The sequence below is a fragment of the Lepus europaeus genome, chromosome 1 (genome assembly GCF_033115175.1).
Source record: "Lepus europaeus isolate LE1 chromosome 1, mLepTim1.pri, whole genome shotgun sequence".
Lineage (NCBI taxonomy): Eukaryota > Metazoa > Chordata > Mammalia > Lagomorpha > Leporidae > Lepus > Lepus europaeus.
In genome coordinates this window covers 62,308,252-62,327,021 of record NC_084827.1, presented here as the reverse complement: position 1 = coordinate 62,327,021, position 18,770 = coordinate 62,308,252, and the positions used below count along the sequence as shown (strand labels likewise).

Here is an 18,770-nt window from a genome sequence, read left to right as displayed (position 1 = left end):
CATTCATCTGCAAAGAGTTTGTACATTTGTAGCAATCTTTTGGTGAAAGAGTACATAAGAAGTATTCTCACAGCTAAGCTATTATCCAGATATTTTAAGGTGAACACTTTTGTCTTCAAGCCTTAACAGTTTCCAGTGTGATTGTCAGTAATGCTTTTTACTTTATGTATTTGGTACATTTTAATAATACTTTTTGTATTTGACATTAAAAGTACATGGAGAAATCACCTACCAAAGTCATCCAAACCTGCCCATTAGGTGATGTGCATGAATGAGCTGTAATTTAGGGTCACTTTGTAAACCTAAAACATTTTCATTCCACTCTTGAGTATTCCCAGGAGTCAACACCCTTCAGCCAAGACCACTAGGAATACACCTGTAGTTGGACAAGTTGCTTTTGTTACTCATTGAAGCAAAGAACACAGACCATAAGGAACCACAGGGTGTCTCAGTAAGAAAGAGTAATGAAGAATCTATTACGGGGTTTTGCTTTGATTAGTTTTTGGGGAGAATATAAGGAAGTGGGCACTTGATATTAATTGGATACTGTCAGAAAGCAGAGGCAGTTCTCTGATTGGGCATCAATGAATCTTACAGACAGGGCAGATGAGAGTGAGAATGCAGCCAGCAGTAATTGGAGTGCACTAAGCTGTCACATTTGACAAGAAGTTGAGTTTGTATTTTGTGAATCATATGGTGACCTTTTTTTGTTTATCTTTATCATAGTCTCATAGTGACTACTTTTGATAACAAAGTGATCAAGCTGAAAATGTCACATCATTTTGTGATTACATTGAGGCTTGTATGTGAACATCAGATTAGTTCTTTGATATCAGGTTGCTTTTTTCCTTTCCCAAATGTATTCCAATCTAAGCTGGACTCTCACTGTGAAGGAGGTCATGATTTAGCAGGACTGCCATTAGGGATGTATAAGTTGGAATAGGCTGCAGCATGCCACCAGTTACAAAACAGAACAGCAATTGGGAAGTAGTTGGTGGCATTAAGTAGCATGTGTCCTTTTTGAACTGAATGTAAGTAGTGGGTGTTATTAGAAGCATGCTCTTTTTACGAAGTAAGATGACTATTTTTTTCAGCTTTAATCTCTCTTGGATTTATTCCACTAGATTTAGTGTGTAGGGATTGCTTTTTAGCTCTTCAGGAGATGCTCCTTTAAAGCTTGAAAGAGTCAACTGTCCGTTTTCTATATGGTGTATGTGACTACAAAAGATTTTCCAAGGCTTTGAAGACTCTTTTTTTATTATTTATTTACTTGATAAAGTTACACAGAGATAGAAGGAGAGTCAGAGGCAGAGAGAGAGATTGGTCCTCTATCTGCTGGTTCACTCTCCAGATGGCCGCAGAGGCCATAGCCTCGCCAATCTGAAGCCAGGAGCCAGGAGATTCTTCCAGGTCTCTCACATGGGTGCAGGAGCCCAAAGATTTGGGCTATCTTCTATTGCTTTCCCAGGCCATAACAGAGAACTGTATGGGAAGTGGAACAGCCAGGACTTGAACTGGTGCCCATAAGGGATGCTGGTACTGCAGATGGCGGTTTTACACACTATGCCACAGCGCTGGCTCCTTAGTTGTGTGTTAAAGTCTTTGTGTCTGTTTATTTATTCACATAATTCTTGTGTGTTCAAGGTGGGTCAGGTACCAGGCACTGGGTGTTGGGGAGGGATTGGTCATTCTAATTTTTTTAAATTTATTTTTTCATATTTGAAAGGCAGAGGATACAAAGAAAGGAGAGAGAGATAGATCTTTCATCCACTGGTTCGCTTCCCAAATGTCTGGCAATAGCCAGGATTGGGCCAGGCCAAAGCCAGGAGCCAGGAGCTTCTTCCTGGTCTCCCACATGTGTGCAGGGGCCCAAGGGCTGGGAGTGGAGTAGCCAGAACTTGAACCAGTGCCTATGTGGAATGCTGGCAGTGCAGACAGAGGCTTAGCCTTTTATACCACACAGTGTGGCCCCAGTCCTCATCTTCACACACAGTGTAAGTGACCACTGGAGATGGTCAGTTCTGAAACAGCACTTTTAATGGTATCATTCACATAACATTTTTTTAAAAGATGTATTTTATTTATTTGAAAGAGTTACAGAGAGAGGCAGAGACAGAGAGAAAGGCCTTCCACCCGCTGGTTTACTCCCCAGATGGCCACAACGGCTGGAGCTATGCTGTTCAGGAGCCGGGAGCTTCTTCCAGGTCTCCCACAAGGGCACAGGGGCCCAAGGACTTGGGCCATAACCTGCTGTGCCACAGCGCCAGCCTCACATAACATTCTAAAATAAGCACTGCATTATAATATAGAGAAGATATTCCTGTGAGTTATGACTAATTTTTACAGGGTTTATGATCTTAAAAATGATAATAACTTTTTAAAAAAAGATTTATTTATTTATTTGAAAGAGTTAAGAGAAGGGAGGCAGAGAGAGAGAGATCTTCCATCTGCTGGTTCCCTCCACAATTGGCCGCAAAGGCTGGAGCTGCGCCTATATGAAGCCGGGAGCCAGGAGCTTCTTCCGGGTCTCCCACATGGGTGCAGGGGCCCAAGGATTTGGGCCATCTTCTACTGCTTTCACAGGCCATAGCAGAGAGCTGGATTGGAAGAGGAGCAGCCAGGACTTGAACCAGTGCCCATATGGGATGCCAGCACTGCAGCCTGCTGCTTTACCTGCTATACCACAGTGCCAGCCCCTATAATAACTTTTTAAAATCAACTTATTAGGCAGTTTTGGAGAAATCTTTAAAATGTGTAGATCTTCAAACATAAACTATCTTTTAATAAACTCCAGCATATGTTTCTTCCATTGTATCTTTACTTTGAGTGATCAGTTGAGGATATTCTCCTTTTTAAAAAAAAAATGAAGAGAATGAGAAAGAGACAGATCTTCCATCTACTGGTTCACTCCTCAGATGGTTGCAATGGCTAGGACTGGGGTGAAAGCCAGGGACTGGGAGCTTCATCTGGGTCTCCCATTTGGGTGGCAGGGACCCAAACATTTGTGCCATCTTCTTCTTGTTTTTCCAGGCCATTAGCCAAGTGCTGGATTAGAATTGGAGCACCTGGGACATGAACCAGCACCCATTTGGGATGCTGGCATTGCATGTGTCAGTTTTACCTGCTATGATGCAGTGCCGGTCTTGAGGGTATGCTCTTTTTTTTTTTTTTTTTTTTTTTTTTTTTTTTTTTTTTTTGACAGGCAGAGTGGACAGTGAGAGAGAGACAGAGAGAAAGGTCTTCCTTTTGCCGTTGGTTCACCCTCCAATGGCCGCCGCGGTAGCGCGCTGCGGCCGGCGCACCGCGCTGATCCGTTGGCGGGAGCCAGGTGCTTCTCCTGGTCTCCTCTTTAACACTGAACCCTTAAACTGCTTGGTATAATTGAGTAAGTGTTAAAGCTCTAAAGTTAAATTTGTAGTTACAACTTAGCTATGGGAGCTGGTGCTGTGGCACAGTGGGTTAACGCCTTGGCCTGAAGCGCTGGCATCCCATATGGGCGCCGGTTCGAGATCTGGCCGCTCTATTTCCGATCTAGCTCTCTGCTATGGCCTGGGAAAGCAGAAGATGGCCCAAGTCCTTGGGCCCCTGCACCGACGTTGGCAACCTGGAGGAAGCTCCTGGCTCCTGGCTTTGGATCAGCGCAGCTGTGGCTGTTGCAGCCAACTGGGGAGTGTACCAGCGGGTAGAAGATCCCCCCTCCCTCTCTGCCTCTCCTCTCTGTATAACTCTGACTTTCAAATAGATAAATAAATCTTTAAAAAAAAAAAAAGACTTAGCTATGAATGTTTTAATAAGTGTAGAGCACGTTTGAGTAGTGTCACATGATTAGAGAATCCAGAGTATCTGGCTTCAGTAGAAAAGATACTTTATAGGCAGAACCAGTCTCTTCCAGTAGTGCTACTAATACTGCCATTGCTCTCTAGAATTTTCCCATAGAAATAATGTCATCATGTTTTGCTGTTGAAATCTTCATAGCTCATTTAATGGTAGCTATGAACACTTTGCAAGAAACTGCATGACTTTTAAGAAAAGATGTAAATTACAAAGGCTTTTACATTTTGATTCTTTCAGTAGAGCAGTAATGTAGTAAACTGCAAATATTGTTGATTTGCATCAAACTAAGGATAGAATCTTTTCAGAGTAAGATTTTTTTCCTTAGCGACTATTGCACATGAATATTTTTGAGGTTTTAAACATTCTATAATGATCTATCATTTAGATTTACTTAGTCTGTAATTTTTCAGGGAAAAACTAATATTTCAGGATTACCACAAATTTCAGAATTGACGGGAAATACACAGCCATTTTTGACTGTGTCCAGGCTACATATAGATGCCAGAATGCCTCTTTACATTATTTAGGCTCATAAGATTTGTGATCCATTGTCTTAGTGATAGTGTCTAGATAATAAGGCTTTGTATTTTGAAACTACAGCTCTTGGAGTAGAAACCCACCTTTGTGATTCCTACCAAATTCTCTGCTCCTGTCACTGCTGTAATCATTGTGTTTACATTTATGTTGTCAGAAGGACTGATGTAGAATAGTACCACTTTACTATGTTTTTAATGGTGAATCCAAGTATATTAATAATCTTATTTTTCCTATACAAAGGGATACAAACTATTTTGTGTAGTCTTTAAAATTGAATAGCAGAAGAATAGAATATATCACTGTTGTCAATGGTTAAATGGCAAGAAAGAAGAAATTATTAATATTGTTGAACCTCTTCTCTGCCAGCTTCAAAATCCAGGGTATAGTCCTAGTTCCTGTTTGCCACAATCTTTATTTTTCTTCTTGGGTACTCAGCAAAAAGTCAGCAGGTCTGTCTGATTCCCAACTTTGTCACTGGGCAAGTCTGTCTTTCCAACCTGCAAGTCCTTGTGTCTAATGTGGGTCTCCTGATACCTACCTCACAGGGCTGTTGTGAGGGCTGCAGACATACATGGAACCAGTCGCTCCCAACAGTCCAGGAGGAAGCACGTGTTCATTGCTTAAGTTACAGATGTCAAGGACAGATGCTAAAAGGCATGATGAGAGTAAAGAAAGTAATATAGTTTAGTTAATTTGAGAAGAGGTTGGAATTGATTAGGAAAGGTATTAAAGAGCTCATTTAAGGAAGGAGATAATGGGTCAAGAGGTAGAATGCGGTATGATTATCAGTAGGCATTTTAGGTTTAGAAGTGTTACTGATAAATCAATTGTATTGTAAGCCACATTTAAATAAATAACATTACACAGAAATGAACTATGACTTATTTTTTAAAGCTTTATTGTATAAGTCCTCATCCTTCCTCTGTCATCCCAGAACCGTGGGATGACCATAAGACAGTCCTTCACCCCAGAGTTCCCCATTCACCATTTCCAACATTCTCCTCTTGTTGTCTCTGCTCACTAGCTTGTTATTTGAATAGCTGATATGTTGGAACCATTCTTAAGAACCACTGTCTACTTTTTTGAGTTCTAGTGAAGTAAATCTATATTTATTGTCTGTGATACACTGAGTTACTCTGTAGATTTATCACAGAGTATTTTTTATTACCACTTTTTACTAGGTTTACAGTATTTTGAAAAACTATAAAGATCAAAAAAAGGTATATTTTTATGGTGTGATTTATTTGGGCATTTTTAATAGACATTTGGATCAAAATCAAACACTCCATTGTTAAAAATACTTGTATCAGCAGTGCTTGATTGCATTGTAAGTTCTCATTTAGACTGCTCATCTTCAGTCTTCTTTTATTTATTGTTACGCTTTCTAAAAAATGAGTAGTGAAAGAAAAAACCACTATTCAAACACAGTTAAGGGTAAGAAGCCTTCACTCTCCCACATTGCTTCAATTTGGCTTCAGTGTGTGGCTGAAGAAGAGAAGTACAGACCAGAGACTGGGAGCTTCCTGGTCCCACAGCACAGAGAGGCTGTGCTGCAGAGACCATTAACCAGCATTCTCTCTCTGGGAAGGGTCAACAGCATGATTATGTGATTAGTGTGTGCTTGACTGGAAAAAGGAATGCATACATTTTGGTCATGTGTGTACACAAATGTGTTCTCCAGAATACAACAACCATGCCAATGAAGCCTACTCCGATGTATTCTAAAGAAGTGTTCTTACAAAGGGATTTACTTTGAGCTTTCCATATCTTGTTCTGTGATCAGGAAGATGACAGAGGATGAATACAAAAGCAGGCTGACTGCCTAACAATCACTGACCTGTGTGGAATTTCATTTGCAACCTGGCCCCATTATCAGCACCATTCCCTAAGCAATCAAGCTGAAGAATAAATGCAACACAAAGATGCCTTTTTTTCCATCAATCACACATGGTGACGGGTATATTCTATGTGCTGCATGGAAGTAAGAATTTGAGAGAGTTGTAAGGTGGACTCACACATTCACACCATGTGCCATATGGAAGTTTGAGATCTGTGGTTCAACAGTATGGAGGGTAGGGGATGGAATAGAAAGGTATGGAAGAAGTGGGTGGGGTTAATGTATGAATTTCCACCTTTTACAAAAGTAATAAACATCCATAAAAAGTTCAAGAGTCAACATCTTCCCTTTTCCCAATCTCACATCCAGAGGTAAGCACTTTTGTGTGATTAGGTTTGTGTGTACCTTTCCAGAATTCCTGTGCAAAAACAAAAGTATGTATTTTAAGATTACTATATGGAAGGTGATTGTACTCCATAAATTCTTTTCTGTTTACTCCCCTACTATACAATGGATCATGGTCATCTTTCTGTATCATTGCTACCCCAGTCTTTCTGACTGCTCAGTGGCATTCCATAGAATGTATCAACCATAATTTACTTAGCCATTTCTCATTGATAAGACATTGAGGATTTGTGTGAGGTTTTTACTGAGACACAGTTGTGCTCAGAGCCTCCTACCTTTATGCTTGTATCCACATTGAAAATTTTCCTTTAGGATAGATACCTCATGATAAACTTGGTGGATCAGAGTATGAACATTTAAACTTTGGGAAGATGAGTTGACCTCCCTGTTCCAGAAGTCATTAAAGATGAAGTTTTCTCTCTTTTTAATTCTGACTTTCATGTAAGTAAATCAATAAATCTTAAAAACAAAACAAAACAAAACAAAAACGGAAGATTAAGAAAGTTGTGATCTAGCCAAACTCTGGAGCTTACATAGGGTTAACAATTTAGGAAATTTCCACCATTTAAAATTTTAACTGTATTTTTTAGAATGGTAAAATCTTCTCTAATGCCACCCAGAGATGGAATTTGAAATGTGAAAAATCTAATCATTTATTTCTCCCTAGAGATAATATTTTAAAACTAATTTGTTTTTGTTTATACTTGTTCTGATAGTCTTTTAAATAATATCTCTCTTGATACATCTGATATATTTTGCCTTGGCACCAACCATATCTTTTCTCTCCTGGTTTTTTTAATGAATTATATTTGTTTTGGTGGTTTTTTTTAATAGCTTTAACTTTTTTTTCTTTTTCTTTTCTTTTCTTTTTTTTTTTTTTTTTGACAGGCAGAGTGGACAGTGAGAGAGAGAAAGGTCTTCGTTTGCCGTTGGTTCACCCTCCAATGGCTGCCGCAGCACGAAGGCAGGAGCCAGGTGCTTTTCCTGGTCTCCCATGGGGTGCAGGGCCCAAGTACTTGGGCCATCCTCCACTGCACTCCCTGGCCACAGCAGAGAGCTGGCCTGGAAGAGGGGCAACCGGGACAGAATCCGGCACCCCGGCCAGGACTAGAACCCGGTGTGCTGGCGCCGCTAGGCGGAGGATTAGCCTGTTGAACCATGGCGCCGGATATAGCTTTAACTTAACGCCTGTATTTTGCAGACAGGGCAACAACTTTAGGCAATATTAGACTCACTAAGTTACAGAGAGAAGTCTATGCCCTTCACTGTTTTTCTACTCTTCTACCTTTATTTGTACATAATCAAGAATTTTGAGCCATTTTATTCTCTTCAGCTATAATTCTGTTCTCTTCCTATGTTAAAATTGTAAAAAATGAAAACCAAAAAAAAAAAAAAATCACATTTCTACTGCAAATTACGTTATTGATTATACACTTCAGTGAAGGGATGATAATCCTGTAGCAGTTAAAAAAAGTTGTTTATGCTTCAAGAATGTCAAGGTCAATTCCGATTCTGTTTTCTTAAAACCTATCACTCTATCAACTATTGAAAATAATGCCACAGCTTGGTTTGCTTTAGTGTTTCTTGGGATTTCTAATTATCTTTTTTCTTTTTCTCTTAATGTCACTAAAACCTTTTATTTTTTTTTTATTAAACAGGCAGAGTTAGGCAGTGAGAGAGAGACAGAAAGGTCTTCTTTTTCCGTTGGTTCACCCCCCAAGTGTCTGCTATGGCCGGCGTGCTGCACTGATCCGAAGCCAGGAGCCATGTGCCTCCTCCTGGTCTCCCATGTGGGTGCAGGGCGCAAGGACCTGGGCCATCCTCCATTGCACTCACGGGCCACAGCAGAGAGCTAGACTGGAAGAGGAGCAACCAGGACAGAATCTGGCGCCCCAACCGATACTAGAACCTGGTGTGCCGGCGCCGCAGGTGGAGGTTTAGCCTAGTGAGCTGCGGCGCTGGCCACTAAAACCTTTATGATAACAAATATTTACCTTTGTAATTTTGCAGTTTGAGTAATTAGGGTTTTTGTTTTTTTTTAAGATTTATTTTAGTTGAAGGGCAGAGTTAGCAGGCATGAGAGAGGTTTTCCATCTGCTGGTTTACTCCCCAAATGGCCACAATGGCCAGGGTGAACCAGGCCAAAGCCTGGAGCTCCAACTGGGTCTTCCATGTGGATGCAGGTGCTCAAGCACTTGGGTTGTCATCTGCTGATTTCCCAGGTGCTTTAACAGGGAATTAGATTGGAAGCAGAGCAGCTAGGACTCGAACCAGTGCCCACATGGGATTCGGGTGTCACAAGCAGTGGCTTAACACACTTCGCCACAGTGCTGGCCCCTGAGTAAATGGGTTTTTGTTTTTGATTTCCTGCTCTAGTTAGGTCTACTACTTTTCTGAACCTGTGACAAAACTCAGCCTGGGATTTCTTTACCCTCTTCTTAAAGTCTATTCACTTTTTTCAGTTTAGTTGAAAATGTATTTTATTTGTTCTCAGAAACAGAGCTTGGTGAATACATTTCAAAATTCTTTTTTCTGGAAAGGTCTTCATTTGCCATCATACTTGACTCATAGTTTGGGTTCCAAGTTCTTTTCCTTCAGAAGTTTGAAGGCTGCCATTATATTCTATGCATTTTGCAGACAGTTGTATGTGTATGTTCTGGTTTTTCTATTTGAACATTGGAAAAATTATCTTTCCTCTTTCTTTCTTTCTTTCTTTTTTATTTTTTTACTATTGGTGTAGGTGTAGGCATTTTAAGCTTCATCTTTCTTGACGCACTTTAATACTCTACAGTCTCCATTCCATTCAGTTTTCCTTTTTGATTACTGTTTCCTTGTCTCTACTCAGCTTACGGAATTCTTTGTAAGTTCTTGTTAGTCCTTGTGGAGTTGTCTACTTTGAGTTACCTTTTCCTTCCTATTTTGTGTTTCTATCCTTTCTCTAAGTATTGGGAGGCTTCATTTTGCCTTCCAGAATACTTACCTCGTCTTTCAGTCACACTCAAGCTATTATTCAGCATGTCTGATGAAGGTTTTATTTTGTCAACGGCATGATTAATTTCTGAGTACTTTTAGTGGTTCTCTGGTCTCTTCATTTTTCACAGTGGCCTGTTTTGTTACTTGTTTTTAATGAATATACCTCTTAAAACTTTTAGCATAGTAATCAAAGTGTTCATGTATTTGGTATGATCTAATGCTCTGTTTTCCTCTGAACTGCTTAATCTGTTTTCTTTTTTAGTTTTTCTCTTTCCTACTGGTTAATTTTCTTCAAATCTCCAGTGCGCCTTGATTGGACAAATATTTGGTGGCTTGTGTTGGTTAATACAAGTGGTTGCCCTCCTAAATGGTAGACTTCTCTGTGGACGATGTGCTGGGGGGTGTAGGATGTTTAGGATGTGTAGGATAATATTGGAGTAGACAGGCACCTGCTCCCTGGCCAGTGTCGGTGGGTTGGACTCAGAGGTGGAGTGTTGATTCCGCTGTGGGTGGCACTGCCGCTGTCCTCCCTCCCCTTGCTGCTCTCACTCCTCTTTCCCTTTTCCTTCCCTGCCTCCTTTCCGTCCTTCAGGATGGTGGCAGGGCGCATCTGCAAGCTCCATGCTGCTTGCTTCTCCAGCCACAGTTCCTGCTCTGTGATTTTGTTCTCAAACTTAGTTTTGTTTTGTTAAGAAAGCAGTCGTTTGCCTCTAGCTGAAGGTAGCTATTCTGTATAAATGGATGCTCAGGAGGGGCCCCTGGACAAGTTGCCTTTGGTGAGTCCTGTACTTACACCCCATCACTGCATCACAGTCAATATACCTGAGTTGTCAGGAGTTCCTGACATCTACAGCCTTCTATGTATTTTGTGTGTTTTGTTGTTGTTGTTCTGGCTTACTCAGTCATATGAGTCCATCTGTTTTTGACAGATGCCCACCTTTGGGTGGAAGTTTTTTCAACTTTTCCTTAGATTTAAGGTGAAGGTATGTCAGTCTCGGGAAATAAGTTCATGTCCTACAAACCTTTGAAATTAATTTACCAAGGGGCTTGAAAACATGATTTCATTAGTACTAAAATCTTGATTTGATTCTAGCCATAGTTCCCTGTTCATATTAGTGACCTTGAAACAGTTTCCCTGATCTCTGGTATTGTACCTACTACCATCATTTCTCTATTTCCTTTCCTTTTCTTTTGCTTTTTCCCTTTCCTTAGATGTACTTATTTATTTCAAAGGCAGAGCAATGGAGAGGAAGACAGAGATATCTTCCATCTGCTGGTTTACTTCCCAAGTGGCCACAACAGCTAGGTCTGGGCCAGGAGCCAGGAACTCCATCCTGGTCTCCTACATGGGTGATACGGACTCAGTTACTTGAGCCATTTTTTGCTGCTTTCCCAGGCACTTCAGCAGGAAACTGGATTGAAAGTGGACCTGCCGGGCCTGGACTGGCACTGAGATATGGGATACCAGTGTGGCAAGCGGCAGCTTAACTTGCTGTGTGGCAATGTTGTCCCCTATTTCTCCATTTTTTTTTTTATAAAGATTTATTTATTTATTTGAAAGAGAGGAGAGGCAGAGATCTTCCATCTGCTGATTCGCTCCCCACATAGCCACAACGGCCAGGTCTGGGCCAGGCTGAAGCCAGGATCTTCTGGGTTGTCCACGTGGGCACAGGGGCTGAAGGACTTGGACCACTTTCCATTGTTCTCCCAGGCCATCAGCAGGGAGCGGGATTGGTAGTGGAGCAGCTGGGACAGGATGCCTGCATTGCAGACAGCAGCTTAACCTGCTGTGCCACAGTGCGAGCCCCCCATCTCTCCATTTTTAAAGAAATTCTACATATTAAAATATGTATAAATAAAGTACATATACATGGGCTTTAATCATGTACTTGATGCTTCAGATAATCATGGTATTATGGGATTTAGAGGTAAGTGATCAAATAAAATAACTTGAAATTCCTTGAATTAAACCTAGTATTTTTTCTGTAGGATCTCTGTTCCTAAACATGAGTTGATGTTCTTTAGAAAATGAGAAACTGTAACAAGAATTATTTACACCATAAATAAAAGGAAGTATTCAAAGTGGCAAGTAGAATAAATAGTTACATTGAAAGTATTATTTATCTTAATTACTTAAAACAGTGGAAATGATGAAGGTAACAGTGTCTCTGATAGGTTTTCTAGCTGTGAGAAGTGATTGCATTGTATCAAGTCTAATACTTAGGCTGGGTGTTTGTGATTTTCAGGGGGTTTTTGAAAACAAATTTAACAGTGTTACAAAAGTCTTTAAGGAAGTACACTTAGGTGGAATCATACTATGCCTTCCCATACTATGTTCATAGTAATAGAAGCTGCTTTATTACACTGGTTGGAAATACTGTTCCTTGATGAAGTTTTTCAGGGCAGAAATTGCATCAGACTGAAAGCTTTCATTCATTTAGTGTTCAAGATGTAAACTAGGCATGATACTAAGTGCCTCATCTATTTCACTTAATCTCTGAAATGCAGTAATTAATTGACTCATAGTCTGCCATTTGACACACGAAAATGCTATGGCTTAACAAGGGTGAAGTTGTAAAAGGATTGAAGTGGTAAGTGACATCTAAGATTTAAACATCTGTTTTACTTGAGATTTTGCTAGTTACATTCACGTAGCAAATGAGCAATGAACACAGAACTTAGACTTGAATTAAATGATGTCTCACATGTCCCTTTTTTTTATTTTTTATTTATTTTTTTAATTTATTTTTTGACAGGCAGAGTGGACAGTAGAGGGAGACAGAGAAAGGTCTTCCTTTTTGCCATTGGTTCACCCTCCAATGGCCGCCGCGGTAGGTGCGCTGCGGCCAGAGCACCGCGCTGTTCCGATGGCAGGAGCCAGGTGCTTCTCCTGGTCTCCCATGGGGTGCAGGGCCCAAGCACTTGGGTCATCCTCCACTGCACTCCCTGGCCACAGCAGAGAGCTGGCCTGGAAGAGGGGCAACCGGAACAGAATCCGGCACCCCGACTGGGACTAGAACCCGGTGTGCCGGCGCCGCAAGGCGGAGGATTAGCCTACTGAGCCGCAGCGCCGGCTATGTCCTTTTCTTGATTCCAAAAAAGAAACAACTAAAACTGTGCTTGTTGTGCTCCTATTGGGTGAAGCTGATTTCATCTCTGTTTGGCCTTTCTTTCTCTTTTTAAAAAAGAGATTTATTTTACTTGAAAGGGGGAGTTACAGAGAGAGAGGGAGAGACAGAGAGAGGTCTTCCATCCTCTGATGCACTCCCCAAAGCGGCCAGAACTGAGCTGATCCGAAGCCAGGAGCCAGGAGCTTCTTCAGGGTCTCCCATGCAGAGGCCCAAGGAGTTGAACCATTTTCTGCGGCTTTCCCAGACCATAGCAGAGAATTGGATCAGAAGTGGAGCAGCTGGGACATGAACTGGCACCCATATGGAATGCCAGCACTGTAGGCAGTTGCTTTACTTTCTATACCACAGTGCTGGGTTATGCCTTTCTTAAGAGAAGGAATTATGTTATAAGTGGAAATGTGAAGTCTCCTGATTGATTCCTTCTTGGCCTGCCCAGAGAGGAGGGCAGAATAAAATGTTAGTCTGTTTCACCCAAGAACACAATTTTTGGTGTTTTTTTTTTTTTTTAACTTTATTTTTGAAAGATACACACACAGAGACAAGGGGTTTCCATCTGTTGGCTCACTTTTCAAATGCTACTGTTGTTAGCCAGGGATAGACCAGGCCAAAGCCAGGAGTCTGGAACTCAATTTGGATCTCCTATGTGCGTGGCAGGGACCCAAACACTTGAGTCATCACTGCTGCTGCCTCCCAGGTACTCCAGTAGGTGATGCTTATGTCCCAGGCAGTGACTTAACCTTCTGTCTTTCCTTCTCTCTCTCTCTGTAACTCTACCTTTCAAATAAATACGTGAAATCTTTTTCTTTTTAGATTTATTTATTTATTGATTGATTTGAAAAAGAGGAGAGACAACAGGGAGATTTTCCATCCTTTGGTTCACTCTCCAAATGGCCATAGTGGCCGGGCCTGGGCCAAGCCAAAGCCAGGAGTCAGGAGCTTCTTCCAGCTCTCCCACTTGGATGCAAGGGCCCAAGAACCTGCGCTGTCTTCTACTGCTTTCCCAGGTGCATTAGCAGGGAGCTGGATCGGAAGTGGAGCAGCCAGTACTGGAACCAGCATCCATATGCAATGCTGGCACTACGGACAGTGGCTTAACCTGCTGCTCACAGAGCTAGCCCTAATAAGTAAAATCTTATGGGGCAGGACAGGGGGTGGAGAGGGAGCAGAGCGTGGACTTTAAGAACCCAGGCACTCAGATAAGGATGCAGGATTTCCAAGAAAAATCTGCTGCTCCAGACACCTTTGTTTTTTTTTTTTTTTTCCACAAAGAATTATTTATTTATTTGAAAGTCAGAGGTACACAGAGGAGAGGCAAAGAGAGAGAGGTCTTCGATGGTTCACTCTCCAATTGGCCGCAACAGCCGGAGCTGTGCTGATCCGAAGCCAGGGGTTCCTTCTGGGTCTCCCACGCAGGTGCAGGGGCCCAAGGATTTGGGCCATCTTCTACTGTTTTCCCAGGCCATAGCAGAGAGCTGGATCAGAGTTGGATCAGCCGGGTCCCGAACTGGCATCCATATGGGATGCCGGCAAATACCTGCAATGACCAGGGCTGTTCTACACCAAAGTCAGGAGCTGGGAACACAGGTCCTGCATGTGGGTGTCAGGGACCCAGTTACTTGAGTCGTCACCACTTCCTCCCAGGATCTGTAATAGCAGAAAATGCATCAGGAACTGAAGCTGAGGATTGAACACAGGCACTGATAAAGATTGCAGGTTTCTTAACCAGCATTTTAGCTTTGAGACCAAACACTTGCCCCTGGAATGTGTTTTCAATATGATGGAAATGAAGTCATATGACCAGTGGAGGTTTATTTCTGCTTTGAAACAAAAATCAAGATAATTATCAATATCCAATTTAGAGTCGTTCCAGATTACTTATTAATGGGAAGAAAATTTAGTAATAGCTAGAATTGACTTGGGATTCTGCAATAGATACACACCCCCAGCAATATTTATGGGTTCATGTAACCTTTGTTTTGATACAGGAAGATTTCTGTCATTTCCATTGTTACCTGTCATTCTCCCAAGAGGTAAATAGTAGTTGAATTAAGAGTATAGGGCACTACACTTCCCAAAAACGTGTGAATGTGCTCACAAAGATTCTGGGAAATGCAGGCTTACGATACAGTTGATGCTGTGAGTGCCTATGGTTACCGTGGGAATACTTTATTTTAGCTGCAGCCAGCATTGTTGCTTCTATGTACCTAAACTTTCAACTTAAAAAAAAAAAGGATCAATCTCACCAAGTAAAGTGAACCCATTCACCTTTTTAAATGGTTTTCAGAAGGAGAGCTTGTTCTCAGAGTACCCCAGAGTGTCACTTCAGACATCTTTTTTCTTCTTGGCTGTTTTTTCTTTGCTGTAAGGAGCTTAATTTGTGACTTTTCTTCATTTGTGGTGCAGATTATCTCCTGGCACTAACTCCTGTATTTACTTGGCATAGGTGGGTACTGTCTTTACGGTGGCCATATTCCTGTCAATCCTTTATAAAGATTTTCATATTTTTCTTTTTCTACTTTTTTGGAGTGATGACTACATGCTACTTTACTTGATTCTATATGTTGCTATATGAATTGTAAATGTCTGAAGAAAATTTTTACCAGAGAATCAATGGCTATTACATGCACACACATGTACACACGCATACACACACAAAATGCATCATTTCTTATCAAGGACATGTGTGGGATCCCAGTCTCACATATTAGACTAATGACTGAACTGCTTTAATATTTTTGTTTTAAATTTATTATATTGGTTTGAAAGAGTGGCAGAGAGAGAGAGAGAGAGAGAGAGAGAGAGAGAGATGTGGTGGTGAGAGGAAATCTTCCATCTGTTTGTTCATTCCCAAAATGATCCCAATAGTTGAGCCTGGGCCAGGCCAAACCTAAAGCCAGGAACTTCATCCGGGTCTCCCATGTGGATACAGGGGCCCAAGTATCTGAGCCACCTACTGCTGTTGTCATAGACGTGTTAGCAGGAAATTGGATCAGAACTGGAACAGCCAGGTTTGGAACCGACAGTGCAGTAGGGGATGCTGACTTTATAGCCGTGCCTTAACCCACTGCAGTACAGCGCAGACCCCTCTGATGTCACTAATACCAAAGAAATAGAAGAGTATAACAACAATGAGGGTGAAGAATATTTGGTTGTTCCATTCTGTTCCTTTACATTTAAATTTATTTTTTTCATTTATTTGAGAGAAAGCAAGTCCACTGGTATAGTCCCCAGTGACTGGGAACTCAATCCAGGTTTCCTCTGTGGGTAGCAGAAACTCAACTACTTGAGCCATCACCAATGTCTGTGCCACATTAGCAGGAAGCTGAAATCAGAAGTTGGAGCAGGGAATTAAACCCCTGTACCCTGACTTGGGACGTGAATGTCCTTTCTGGCATCTTTACCCATTTGGCCAAATGGTTAAAATAATCTGCAAAATAGCAGTGCCTCCCTCTCTCTAAATGATTTGAATTTTTAAAGTTCTGATGAGAATGTACTGGTCGGCACAAAAACCTACAAAATTGCTTCTTTCTGGTTTTTGGCATTGAAGAATATAGAGGATTGACACACATTCTGAATACTCTGGGGCAGTGTTTGGGGGGAAATATTGTAGATTTTCCTAGTGTATCTGTTATCTTCTCACTATTTCCATTTTATAATCTTCAAGATTTTTCCAAATGCAATCTTTAAACTTCATTTACGTGGAAATCGTGCCCTTCCCTGCTTATGCATTTCCTCCAGGTTATTGTATTAAAAATTTGACAACACTTTGGTATGTCAGCAAAATATATGCCTGTATATGTTTTGACTCAAAATTGCATATTTCATCCTACATTCATAAGAATTTGTTCACATTGGTGCTAGAGGTACTTAAGTAGTTATACAGCATTATTCTTAGAAGCTGTATGCTTAACTTTAATTTCTAACCTGATTTTTTTCTTTTAGATTAGCTTTTTTGTCTACCATGTAAATACATAATTGGTAGAAACCATGTTATCTGCATATGCAAATTGAATGTGTAACATAAGTGTGAGATTGAGTTTCTAGTTTTATATTTGTGTTTCCGTTGCTCATCAAATCCTTACACGTTGCCACAACTTAATTCTGGTTTTTTAAGAGGATAAATACACATTATAGATACAGTCAATAGCCCCTTTGCATGCTCCATTCCAATCTTCTCCTCCTCCTTTCCCCGAGGTGTCCACTTGGAATTTAGATTCACCGCCACCATACAACATAATGAGCTAGCATTTCCAGTTTCCCAAATTGGTCTTCTGAGAGATTTGAAAGTGTTCTGGGGAGACTCATGAGCACGTTCTTTCTCAGATTTGTGATAGATACTGCAAGCACTGAAGGTCCACACGTGGAAACAAACTTGCCCATTTTCAAAAAACTTATTTGACCCCAACTTAACTTGAACCCCTTCAGCTCCAATCCTGTGCACTGTAGATGCTTGGAACATATTTTGTGGAAACACAACCTAGAGGTTATACCCTTTGCAGAATTAATTTCCCATTTAATTCTGTAGTTGTTTGCTATTGTAACTTTCTAGATTTGGATGACAAAGACAATTAGTCACTCCCAGTTGATGTTGACTGTTGGATCATGGTGAGAATCATGATGGCAAAATGGAAGGTAAACTGCTAGTTGCATATTCATTGACCAGGGTAATTTTGCTGCTTCAATTTTCAAATATCTGAGTCCTCTCCTACACTGAAGTGTTTGCTTCTAGACCATGGCTTTGAATACCCTCTGGCTTAAACTGATCTGTTACATTTTATGTTCTTAAAGCTGGAAGGAGCAGGAATTTATTGTTAATGTGTAACAGATTTTCTTGAGTAACAGTTCTTCAACTTATATTGTACGAGATGATACTTGAATTCTTTGTTTGCCTTATTTTTAATTCCTGTATTGGAAAATATTGGTACTTTCTGTAAGTTATGTATGAAAGAAACTTTTCTTAAGATTTGTTTATATAATGGCCTGATCCAGGAGAAATAAAATGGGAAAATGGACACTCGTTCTGACCTTCAAATAAAATTCATTAAGTATTGGTTTTCAGACTGTTAACCAAGCCTTGGGGTCGTACACACTGCCTTATGGTGAGGCTGTTTACTCTTCCTGGGTGAATGGTCCCTTAAAATCTGGAGAGGCTATGGAGGAGGGTCAAGCTCCTGAGAGATTCACTGGGGCCCCGTTTACAAACAAGAACCTCATCTCAGGGAAGAGTCAAGGAATAGTCCTCGTTTCCTTACTGGCTTCACTGCTAGGCTTCACTGTACTGCACTTGAGGATCTGGGGATGGCAAATAATGAACAGGAACGCTCTGTCAGAGTCTGGAATGTCTGCCCAACAGCTGTCTAAAGTCTGTTATTGTAGAACTTTGGGGTTATTAAGAAGCTCTCTCTCCTTTTAAAGAAAAAATTAGCTTTTTTTTTTAGTAGAAAAATTATCTTGTGTGCAGTGTTGGTTTTCTTGGGAGTTGCTGTTCCAGGACTGTGTAATCCTGCAAGCACTCCTTCAATATTCAGTCCTGGTTTTGTTTGGTGATCACATATTTTAGAAGTTCCACATGTATAATAGGAGCCTTGTACATGTTGGTGTTGTGCACACTCATTTTGAATTAATAGATAAATGAGACACACGAAATGTGTGAAGGAATGATCAAGTGGAGTAAGTGAAGTCTTTATTTACTTCCTGTTCAGTATGATTTTTAAAGCACAATTGTTTTCTGCAATTATGAAATAATAAGTTAAACATTTCTGGCACGTTAGACACAGGTTAGTTCACAGAGCAGGGTCGCCTGTCTCCAACAGACACTAATTCTGTCACTATTCATTTAGGTAGGATTCCAGATGAATGTTTTGCTAGCTAACTTGTCTAGCTCTAAAGAGGTGATACAGAATTCATTGCCCTCAAAACTTCCCCTCTAAAAATAACCCAGTGTGTTTATGTTAATTTGGAACCTTTTTTAGTGGAGTGAGGTCATCAGAGCTACTTTCTTTTATTCCTTTTTTTTTTTTTAAGACTTACATATTTGAAATGCAGAGTCAGAG

General features: G+C 40.8%; 1 protein-coding gene across 5 annotated transcripts in view; it reads left to right on the top strand.

Annotated features, from left to right (window-relative positions):
- The window catches only part of WDR33 (WD repeat domain 33), a 112,865-nt gene that overhangs the window by 61,105 nt on the left and 32,990 nt on the right, over nt 1–18,770 (top strand). Inside the window, exon 8 of one of the 5 annotated variants that reach the window (XM_062181704.1) lies at nt 6,155–6,177. The exons of the other annotated variants lie outside the window; for them this stretch is intronic. Within the exon in view, the coding sequence (XP_062037688.1) occupies nt 6,155–6,162 (8 nt within the window). The 3' untranslated portion in view covers nt 6,163–6,177. Of the gene's footprint in view, nt 1–6,154; nt 6,178–18,770 lie in introns of those variants that run through there. 5 annotated transcript variants of the gene reach the window in all.